The following is a 12456-nucleotide window of genomic DNA, read 5'->3' on the forward strand; positions in this document are numbered from 1 at the left end:
ACAAAATTAAAAATTATGAGACATGGCCATTAGCTGAAGGAAGATGAAAGAGAGGATGTAGGATATTTGAGGACAAAGAAAAGTATGAAATGGACATTTCAGGGAATGTGTGAGCAACCCTACTGGAGACACAGGCTGGTTGGGCAGTGAGGAATACCCATCTGAGGTTCCTAACACATTTTAAGTATGTACTGATTATCTGAGTTACTCCAGGAACACGTACTTAACCTTACTCAGTCTTTTCCTACCCCTAAGTATATTCACAACTGTATTTCCAAAACCAGATTTATTACTCTCATCCACGCTATTCACACTTCACATCAGCTTTCAGATTCCTGTGTATGTGGAAGCACCACTGTACCATGTAAATTTGAAACGTTATGTTTTATTCATCCCACTTCATCTATCATTTGTTGTCACATTCATCTTATCACATCAATTTCTAGACTATGGACTCTGAAAAACAATCTGAGGGGTTTGAAGTGGCGGGGGGGTGGGAGGTTGGGGTACCAGGTGGTGGGTATTATAGAGGGCACGGACTGCATGGAGCACTGGGTGTGATGAAAAAATAACGAATACTGTTATGCCGAAAATAAATAAAAAATAAATTTAAAAAAATATTTTCTTTCCCTGTTCATTTCTATCTCAACTCTAATGTAAGCAGCTGCATCACAAACACCTAAATTATGATTCCTTAATTCAGCCCCAATCCTTATAGTATTTAAAAAAAAAAAAAACTGCTGGCAATTATTGCTTAAACATCAACTTATTTTAATCATTACAAATGTAATTTAAGCTTTTCCTAATTGCCAAGTACTGTCAAGTATTTATATTATCACATCTAATCCCAGTAACTTCATTAAGTTATTCATTAGAGATTATTTCTACTTTTAAGAAATTCGAAGAAAACTGAAGGAGAGAATTATAGATCATGCTCAAAGTCATTTAAATAGCAGAGCTAAGTCTCGTGCCATTCCCAACAATTAGAATCAATCCCTGACCAAAAATCTTTCACCATTACTATCTTTCTCATTAAACCCAACTTCTCACTGGATTTTAAATGACTCCATAATCCAGTAAATCTTATCAACCTAAGTATATTCTGTATTACTTTATTTATACACACACACAGACACACGCACATATGTATGGACTACATATATATATTTCTGCACCAGTAATATATTTATTGTTCTATAAACAATTGTCACTGTTCTCATTGCTTTCTTCTTTCTCTCTCTCCTCTATTTCTCTCTCTCCTCCATTTATTCAAGTCTTATTAACTTAAAGTTAAAACTTAAAGTTTCAGTATCCAAATATTTGAACTCTGTCAGCTCTCAACTGTCTATGAATTCTCATACATGTTTGGAGATATATATATACACTTTAACTCTAAAAGCCTTTGTATTTAATGATCCACACCCACTAGAAAAGGCCACTTCAAATCAATCAAAGCTACACCATTGTAAAAATGGCCAAAGATAGTCATTTAAAACACTACTATTTACAGCTCAAATGATTAGGATATTTAATACTTTTTCCACAAGGCCAAATACTTGGGACTTACCTCTTTCAATTATAAAAGCAGCCAATGAATTGCTACATTTCAGATATTCTGAATGATTGGAAATTAGTTGAGTAAATGTTTCTTTAACAATTTGTGAAATCTTTGCATACTGAATATGTCTCCCTTCTGGAAAAAAAAATCAAATGGAATATGAATTTGAAGAACACACTGCTTTCCTCCCAGAGGTCTCTATTATTCCTACTATAACACTGCAATTGAGTGACTTTGTTATTTATAGGTAAGGGAGTAAATTATAATTTATGTCATGATTGATATTTTAAAGCATTCAATTCTATAAAAAAAACTTCATTATTCAGCTTTATGGAAAAGGCCTTGTAAAAAAAATTCTTAATATTACATATCAAAGAATTATTGATATTTATGAAATATTCAAAAGTCCTACAAGACACAAGTCATTATTCTTTGAATAAGATGCTCCCATATTGCCAACGTACATCTCAATGAATGCCAGTAGTCTTCCCTCAACACTGTGATAATTAAAATACACTCCTTAGTATTTGCCCCACTAATAACTACTGCATAGCACTAAGCACTTAGACCCTTGATATAGTCCATGTTCCTACTAAAAAAGTCCTGAACTTTTTGAAAGGGGATAAAGATAGTTTTAAGTAACTAGGATCACTAGAGGACAGTTTATAACCAAGAATATACATCAAAGTTACCCATGTATTTTAAAAAAAAATATGACAGCGCTTAAAATTAAGATTCTGGATAGGGCCGGCCCTGGCCATTGTTGCTTTGGTATCCCTACTGAAGAACCATTGTTATGGAGAATGAGAGGTTGCAGAATGACTTAATACAGTGTTTCTCCAAGTTTAGTTGTAAGCCACTGATAGTTCCTGGTGTTTCATGAGGTTGCTCAGTAGTGTATCAAGTCGATTTCATATTTTTAGAGTAAAAAAAGCAATGAAACAACTTTGCTGTCATATATTATATATGAAATGAATACAATTTTCACAGAAATTCTACCTGCTTAATAATCATTAAAAAAAAAGTACACAAATGATAAAAGTATATTTTGGCAATCTCAGCTAACATTCTGCTAACAGGACACAATACCTTTCAGTTAGGCCATTTACATATTTTTGTTTATATCTGTTAAGCTTTTTCTCTTAATATTGTTAATACTATCTTCTTGCCAAAAACAAATTCACATTATCAAGAATGTGAACAATCACAAAATTACAAAATGAAGCTCTGAGAGCAAAAAGAATGAAGTAATAGTTATATTATTCTATCTCCTCACAAAACATATAATGTGGAGGTGCCAATTATTACCGTAATTGCATGCTAGCATATATTTCACTAAAACTGATATTGACAAAACCATCATTGTGTGGTGTACAAATTAATTTTTAGTCCTTATGTAGTAAAAATATGAGAAGTACTCACAACTTTTCTCTGCGTACCAAAAACTCATGATACAGAAGACGCAGTATCCATTTAATGATATTTAACTTTTTAAAAAAATATTTTAATCTATTTTTTAAAAGATTTTATTTTACTTATTTGAGAGAGAGAGCTCGCATGCAAACGAGAGGGAAAGAGCATGAGCATAGGGCATGGCAGAGGACAGAGAGATGCAGACCCCCTGCCAAAAAAAAGCCTGATGTTGGGTTCCATCCCAGGACCCTGAGATCATGACCTGAGCTAAAGGCAGATGCTTAAGCGATGAGCCACCCAGGTGCCCCTAGATTTTATTTATTTGAGAGAGACACAGAGAGAGAAAGAGGGCACAAGATGGGGGAGTGTCAGAGGGAAAAGCAGACTTCCTGCTGAGTGGGGAACCTGATGCAGGGCTCCATCTTGAGACTCCAGGATCATGACCCGAGCCAATGGCAGAAGCTTAACTCACTGAGCCACCCAGGCACCCCTGATTTAGCTTTTTTAAAAAAATTGAAACAGCAATATAAAAATATACATTCGGAAGTTGCATCACCAAAGGCAGGCAATGATACCAGTTTCTAATAGAAATTTTGAGTATCTATAAATATGTATCACTTCAAAAAACAAAAAATGGGACATGTTGAAATGCACTTTTTGTATTTACTTGCTCTTGAACATCACTCAAGGGTAGACATTAGTATTACCTTATCCTTCTTAATGGGTCCACAGAATGAATGAACTGTAATTCGTTTGATCATATCATATAGAGTTAGCAAGTACTGGATTATGATATAGAGTAGAAAAACACACTGTGATTAGTATAGAACAAGAATTGAGTATGGGGCAAAACAAAACAAAACAAAATGTTCTGCTACACATTAAAAGGTTGTATCTAAATATCATAAAGCACATTTGGGACTTAACAACATACCAGTATACCTCTTGATCTTAATTCAGTGTTGAAGGTAAATAATATTGTGAATATAACCAAGTTTCAGTTACTAGATATACCTCTTCTAAAAAACAGAAAATGCAATATCATTTTCCTTATACATGTATATGTGTAATGTACCATTAAGGAAATAAAATGTTCTCCTGAATTACTGAAAATGAAAGATAAGATAAAAATATAACATGTATAATGCCATTTAACATTTCTTTAATTTCGAGTAGCTAATTTCAAGTGACCTTCAGTATCATGAGTAACCTAAATCTATCTTCAGAGTCAAAATACCACTCTTTAAAAATTTCTATTTATTTATTTGTTTATTTATTTAATTTTAGAGAGGGGGCAGGAAGTTCAAAGAGAAACAGAATCTTAAGCAGGCTCCACACCCAGCATAGAACCCAATGCCGAACTCCATCTCACAACCTGGAGATCATCACCTGAGCTGAAATCGAGTTGAAGCTATGGCCTGAGCCAAGCAGGCACCCCAAAATATCATTATTTTTAATGAAATATGGTCCAGTTAGAAATGCAGACAGGCTGTGAAATAATGATACACTCTATAACTGGCCCAACCAGGACCTGTTTTGAAATTACTGTGGGCCTCAAATCTTTTTTCTCCAAAGGCAACATCATTTAACTCCTGTGTTTACCCATAAGCTGGAAGAATGAGGTTTGCTCTACATGTTCTGACAACTTGACTCCTGTCTCAGCCTACTAAACTTGGCTCCTTAAACATACTGTTAACCACATTTTCTTTCTTCCTCACAGACTTATCTGTTTTCTCAGAGTAATATTAAACTCTATTGTCAGTCACTGATCAGAGTTTTTATTCCACTATTCATTAAAGTTGCCCACAGAGGCTGAAAAGACAGACTAGAGCCCTCTCCCACGTTGAGGGATGATTACTTCTAGATTCACCTCACACTTCCCTTCTTTTCTTCAATTCTTAGGAATGTTAGATCAAATTACTATACTAAACTTTGATGAATTTTGCCATTTGAATAGGCCTATTTTTCCTGGTCTGGTCCATTTACTCCAAACAAGCTTAGTCTTTCTCTGTTTTAGAAAGATAACGTAAATTTAAGAAAACAATGCACAAACCAAGTCTGAAGAGGCTTAAAGTTTATTTTTAAATCCTAATCTCCAGGAGTGCCTGGGTGGCTCAGTGGGTTAAAGCCTCTGCCTTTGGCTTGGGTCCTGGGATTGAGACCTGCATTGGGTGCTCTGCTCTGTGGGGGGCCTTCTCCCCCCTCTCTGCCTACCTGTGATCTGTCTGTCCAATACATGAGTAAAATCTTTGAAAATAAATAAATAAATAAATCCTAATCTCCAGATTTAGAAGAGAAAGAAAGGCACATTTTCATTTTAAATCTATAAACACTCTGAACTTGAAGACTGAAGTGTTAACCACTATGTAAACAATGGAGAAATAATTTCCTGACTTTCAGAGGATTCATAATCTGACAGGAAACGGATAAAACAACATATGTTGAATATGACAAAGTGATATTAAAAAAAGGTTATTATTTAGGAAGCATCTACTGGCACTGATTTAAATATTCCACATATATGAATTCATTTAATCCTCATAATTACCAATGCTGTAATTATTGTTATGGCCATTTTATAGATGGAAAAATTAATGTGCATGGAGAAATAGCTGATTGTAGATGATACAATTAGTAACTGCAATTGTAGTTGTAGTTTTCTTGGGCTTGAGTGATAAGTAATTGCCATTAAAAGTAAATATTTATTTATCAAATAATTTATTATGTAAAAAATAAATTTATTAAATTTATTAAAGATTTTATTTATTTGACAGAAATCACAAGTGGGCAGAGAGGCAGGCAGAGAGAGGGGGGAAGAAGCTGCCCACTGAGCAGACAGACAGATGTGGGGCTCGATTCCTGGACCCTGAGATCATGACATGAGCCAAAAGCAAAGGCTTAACCCACTGAGCCCCCCAGGCACCCATATAAATAGGTTATTTAAAAATGAATGTCCCAACCTTTAACCACCAGAAAGCCATTGTTTTTCATTAATGACAAGCCTACCAAAGCAAAACATTCTCAGAAGAGCAGCTATACGAAACTGATGAACCACCTCCTTATAGAAAAATAGCCATTTCTTCAATTTTTCCTCTCCCCTCATTTCTCTTTTTTAGCAGAATACAGAAGGAAATTCTCCTCCTTGTAGAAGTGTGACAGTTTTGAATGATAAAATACTATTGTATATGTTAATACCTAAAGCATATTTTGATTATATGTTTTATTATATGTTTTATTATATGTTTTATTTTTATATGTTTTATTTTTCACTGGGTTACTCTTCTAAAAAAGAACATCATAAAGGACTTTCCTACCATAATGTACTTTTGAGACATATGCTGGTTCGGGTGAAACAACAGGTTCTGCAGGGATAGGAGGAGGACCTGTAAATGGGGGAAAAAAAAAAAAGCATAAAGAAACATGAAACTTCAATGTTCCAAAGAGCAGGTACCCTAGTATTCTATAATAAACAGCAATCTTTAAATGATTATTTTTTTTTTGTATAGGCCACCAAATATTAGCTCAGTCTTGATAAATGTCTTACCTATAATGAAATTATACACACACAGCTCTGGATTTCCTTATCTTATGCTGCTATACAGGTTGCATTGTCACAGATGCCATATTTTCAAAGAGTTAAGAACGAAACCTTGTTTCAGATGCTCATGAACAATTTTCTATTTACACTACTATGCAAAATATTTAGAATTAATATCCCATCACAATTTAGTAAAGTAAAAGTTACCATTTTTCCTAGGGAGATATTACATTCAAAATTTTCAAAGCTTTTAGACTCTTTGCAATGGTTTTCCAATTTGGATCACAACATGGGGAATCCAGGAAAAAAAAAACACACAAAAAAGAACATGACATTAAACCAAAGAAACAACAACAACAAAAAAGATCAGAAAAGATTAAAAAAAGAGTTTCCGGGAGCAAAGTTTCACGAAAATTAATTAGTATCTCTCAAGAATCATTCATAAGAACGAACAAAGCAAACAATACTGCGACTCGTGTCTTAATTTTGAGTAAGACAAAATACTGACTGAACATATCAAAATTAGCAAGGAAAGACTGGCAATGTCATCTTGCAGTTTACATTAGTTAAGCAAAGGCTAATAACTAGAGTTAGATATATACACTCTGGACTTTAAGCAGAGTTTTAAAAACTCAGAGAAAGATGGATTTTTTCCATTTACTCAGGAGAGTTGGGCTCAGGTAGAATGAAAACCAAATATATTAAATCCTTTTCTTCAAGAACAAATAATTTCAATAAAAAATGGGACTGTACAATTTGGCCTGCATTTTAAAGTACCATGTTCAAATAGGCAAAATAATCTTGAAAAAGAACAATATTGGAGGACTCACACTTCCTTTTTTAATACTTAAAGTGGTAATAAATCGCAACAGTATGGTAATGGCATAAAGACAGACACATAGATTGATGGGATAGAGAACCCAGAAATAAATTCTCACATATTTTCTCAAATGATTCTTGACACAGGGGCCAGTAACAAAAGGGGAAAGGGCAGGCTTTTCAATAAATGATGCTGCAAAAACTGGATAGCCACATGCAAAAGACTGAAGATGGACCACCACCTAACCCCATATACAAAAATTAACTCAACATGCATCAAAGACGCAAACATAAGGGTGAAAACCATAAAACTCTTAGAAGAAAATCTAAGAGAAAAGTTTAAGGATGACACTGAATTTGGCAATAACTATCTAGATAGGACACTGAAAGTATATGTAACAAAAGAAAAAGTTGGAACTTCATCAAAATTAAATACTTTTATGAATCAATTGCTGGGTCAAAGGGCAGTTCTATTTTCAACATTTTGAGGAACCTCCATGCTGTTTTCCAGAGCAAATGCACTACTGGGTATTTACCCTAAAGATACAAACGTAGTGATCCAAAGGGGCACATGCACCCGAATGTTTATAGCAGCAATGTCCACAATAGCCAAACTATGGAAAGAACCTAGATGCCCATCAACAGATGAATGGATCAAGAAGATGTGGTATATATACACAATGGAATACTATGCAGCCATCAAAAGAAATGAAATCTTGCCATTTGCGACAACGTGGATGGAACTAGAGCATATCATGCTTAGCCAAATAAGTCAAGCGGAGAAAGACAACTATTATATGATCTCCCTGATATGAGGAAGTGGTGATGCAACATGGGGGCTTAAGTGGGTAGGAGAAGAATAAATGAAACAAGATGGGATTGGGAGGGAGACAAACCATAAGTGACTCTTAATCTTACAAAACAAACTGAGGGCTGCTGGGGGGATGGGGGTTGGGAGAAGGGGGGGTGGGGTTATGGACATTGGGGAGGGTATGTGCTTTGGTGAGTGCTGTGAAGTGTGTAAACCTGGCGATTCACAGACCTGTACCCCTGGGGATAAAAATACATGTTTATAAAAAAAAATAAAAAATTAAAAAAAATAATTTTATGAATCAAAAACCACTATTAACAGAGTAAAACTGCAAATCACAAAAAGAGAGAAAATACTTGCACATCACATACTTGATAAGGGATTGATATCCAGGATATATAGTAGTCTTTCCCTATAGAGGGGATTGGTTCCACAACAGATAATACAAAACCCTAGATATGCTATGTTTCCAATACATATGTCTTTATGATAGTTTACTGTATAAGTTGGGCACAATAAGAGATGAACAATAGAACATACATACTGTAATAAAAACATGAACATAATTTCTTTCTCTCTCTCAAAATATCTTATGTTGTACTCACCCATCTTGTAATGATGGGAAATTTTAAAATGTAATGAGAAGAAGTGAGGTGAATGGCGTAGGCACTGTGACATAGCATTAGGCTACTACTGACCTTCTGATATGTCAGGAGGATCATCTGCTTCCAGACCATAGCTGACCACAGGTAACTGAAGCCGTGGAAAGTGAAACCATGAATAAGGAAGGAACTACTGTATAGAGAACTCTTAAAACTCAATGACAACAACAACAAAACAATAAGCCCTTTCAAAAATGGGCAAAGGTATTATTACCTTTCTCTGAAGAAGATATAAAATGGCACATGAGAAAATGCTCACCATCATTAATCATTAGGAAAATGCAAGTCAAAGCCACAATGAGATGCCACATCATACCTAGTAGAAGGGCTACTATCAAAAACAAAACAAAACAAAAAACCCATAAAATAACAACTGTTGGTGAGGATGTAGAAAAACTGGAACCCTTGTGCACTACAGGTAGGAATGTATAACAGTGTAGCCATTACGAAAAACAATATGGCAGTTCTTTAAAAAAATTAAATATAAAATTGCCGTATGATCCAGCAATTCCATTTCTGGGTATGAAACCCAAAGAACTGAGACCAGAATGCCATAGCTATTTGCACATCCACATTCATAGCAGCATTATTCACCACAGCCAAAAGTTGAAGCAACTCAAGTACCTATCGACAGGTGAATAAACAAAATGTGGTATATACATACAAGAGAATATTATTCAGTCTTAGAAAGGAAGGAAATTCTCACCGATGCTACAATGGAGATAAACCTTAAGGATATTATAAGTGAAAAAAGCCAGCCATGAGAAGACAAATACTATATGATTCCACTTTGCAAGACCTTGAGTAGTCAAATTCATACAGACAGAAAGCAGAATGGTAATTGCTATGAACTTGGTGTCAAAGGGGTAAAAGGGAGAAGCGGAGATGAGGAATAATTGTTTAATGGGTATAGAATTTCAGTTTTGCAAGATGCAAAGGGTTCTGGATATTGGATACACAACAAAGTGAATGTACTTCACACTAAACTGTACACTTAAAATCATTAAGATACTAAAATTTGTTTTATATATATGCATTATAAAATTCTGTTTGACTACACTAAAAGCCTTTTAAATGATTTTTTAGTAAGGAATATTGAAATAAACTTAGAACCAGGTTTTTAAATCATTGTGTCAAAAGTGTTAGATTTTCAGGGTGCCGGGCCAGCTTAGTGGGTAGAACCATGCAACTCAGTCTCAAGGTCATTGAGTTCATGCCCTATGTTAGGCATGGAGCTTACTTAAAATAAAAATTTAAAAAAAAAATTTTTTAAGAAGTGTTAAGATTTTCAAAACTTAAAAAATTAAAGAAGTTCTGTACAACTAAAAAAAATAAGATTATACTTTAAAAACACCACATATAAAATATGAAAACATACAAATGGAAAATAATTCTGATGAGTTCAAAATTTAAAAAAAAATTAAGCTTTTAAGATTTATGTTATAAATGAATAGATCAGAAAAACTGATATAAAGCTCACAGCAAAGAAATACTCACCTCTTATCTTCCATATCCCTTCACAAGTAAAACAAATCTTTAAACTCAGCTGTTTAGGACATTTTAAAGAATATAAGGGAAAAGGTGACCTAATTAAATTATTAAATTAAATTATTACTAGGCTCTGTTACAAGAGAAAATACATTATTAAAAATCCTTTAGTCTTAATTAAGGTACTATTGGTACTCTTTGAGAAAACAATGGTAGATATAAACGGGGCATCAGTGGATATGGAAAAGTGCTACCTTAATTTTCAGAAAGGCAAAAGATAAGTACTTAGAAACTAAAAACTGTAGCCCACCAGGCAAAATATTTGCTAGCCCTGGATAAGCATTTTAAAGACCCTTAGGGAAAAAAAGTATTTATCATTAGAAGCCAATCATAAACACCCATTTCTGACAATTAAATTCGTTGCTTGGGAAATTCTGTAGACTTATTGTAATGTAATTTCAACAAAGCATTTTAGTTTCTTGAGGGCAGAGGACAGATCTTACTTGACTCTAAATTCCCAATACCTACCACAGTCCTTGGAATACAGCATATCCTGAAAGTATAGATTTACTGATTCTACTGCATGCTATAGTTGGAAGGAAATTGGGAAAATATTGCTAAGGATATACCTAGGTGGGTTAATAGCTGATACAATAATCACATATCAAGAATTTCCATTAATAAACTGAATAAGTGTCTTAAGAATATTTCTTGCCACCAGTTCTGCATTTCACATTAATTTGCTGAAGACTCTGGAAAGGCAAAGGCATATCTATAAAAGAAATAAATCACTTATCACATTAAGCGCCAGGTGAGTAAGATTTGTTCACCCAGAGGATAAATCAGTGAGACTGAATAAGGGAATGATGGACAAATATGAATATTGGTAAAGAAGCAAAATTATCAAGAGATAAAATCAAAACTCAAAATTATCAAAATTGAATTCACATCAGAAAGAGGAATTTCCAGGTTAAAATCAGTACATACCCTCCAAATATTTAAAGGAAAAAAAAGTCAAAGAAAACAGTATCTATAAGACAAAAGGAAAAACAAATAATATGACACCATTCATAATAAATGCAAATATTAAAGTTTTTTTTTTTTTAAGATTTTATTTATTTATTTGACAGAGCGATCACAAATAGGCAGAGCAGCAGGAAGAGAGAAGAGGAAGCAGGTTCCCTTCTGAGCAGACAGCCCGATATGGGGCTTGATCCCAGGACTCTGGGATCATGACCTGAGCCAAAGGCAGAGGTGTTAACCCACCAAGCCACCCAGTCGCCCAAATGCTGAAGTTTTTTAATTGAAATATTCTTTATGTCAAAAAAATCTAATTTTATGTACAATAGAAAATTAAAAGTAAAACAGGATAAAGATATTAAACAAACACAAAAGGTAACTAAAAGTAGCACTATGAGAATTAAAAGAATTTTAAGACCGAAAACACATAACATATAAAATATGCAAGATAAAAAAGAAATAATTTTATATTGAATTTTTAAAAGTATACTCTATAACAAAATTAAACCACTGCATCATTGCTTTTTACAAGTCAAATAACATGTAAGAATTTAAATATTTCAATAAAATAAGGATAATATGACATTTATAGTGCCAGCACGTATAAGACAAAAATCATACCTAGCCCTGAAAATTAACCTGAAAAATAGTAAACAGAAAATAACATGGAAGTTAACACAATACACTCCTAAGGACTTAATAAATCCAAAGTATGACAAACTATTTGAAAACAATGAAAAAACTCCACATCAAAACTTACATGTAGCAAAATAAATCATTTTTAATTACTAAATAATGGTTTTAATTGAACAAAAATAAAACATGTGTAATAAGATCTAAACTTAGAGAAAAAACAAAACGATATTAAGAATTAGAAAAAAATGAATAGACTAAAAGCCAAAAAGCCCAGTAGTACAATAAGTGATAATTTGAATTTAAAAAGAATAAATTTATAATCACTGCTTAAATAAAATTTGTTTTTCTTTTTTAAAGTTAACTTATTTACAGATAATATAATGTATGATTAAGGGACCACTGACAAAAACTGCTTATTATGCTAACACATATATAAAATGGCAACATATAGAGGAATATGTTCCTCAATATGTTGCCATTTTATTTATGATTAATATTTAATAAGAGCTAC

The 12456-nt window shown here is 33.4% G+C and overlaps 1 protein-coding gene across 5 annotated transcripts in view; it reads right to left on the reverse strand.

Annotated features, from left to right (window-relative positions):
* ADAD1 (adenosine deaminase domain containing 1) overlaps positions 1-12456 on the reverse strand; it is a 107995-nt gene that overhangs the window by 89838 nt on the left and 5701 nt on the right. For all 5 annotated transcript variants that reach the window (XM_082726757.1, XM_082726756.1, XM_082726755.1 and 2 more), the window contains exons 5-6: positions 6286-6354; positions 1568-1693 (exon numbers count right to left, since the gene is read on the reverse strand). In XM_082726757.1, the coding sequence (XP_082582883.1) occupies positions 1568-1693; positions 6286-6354 (195 nt within the window). The remainder of the gene's footprint in view (positions 1-1567; positions 1694-6285; positions 6355-12456) is intronic.

Source organism: Mustela nivalis (genome assembly GCF_964662115.1).
Source record: "Mustela nivalis genome assembly, chromosome: 4".
Taxonomy (NCBI): Eukaryota; Metazoa; Chordata; class Mammalia; order Carnivora; family Mustelidae; genus Mustela; species Mustela nivalis.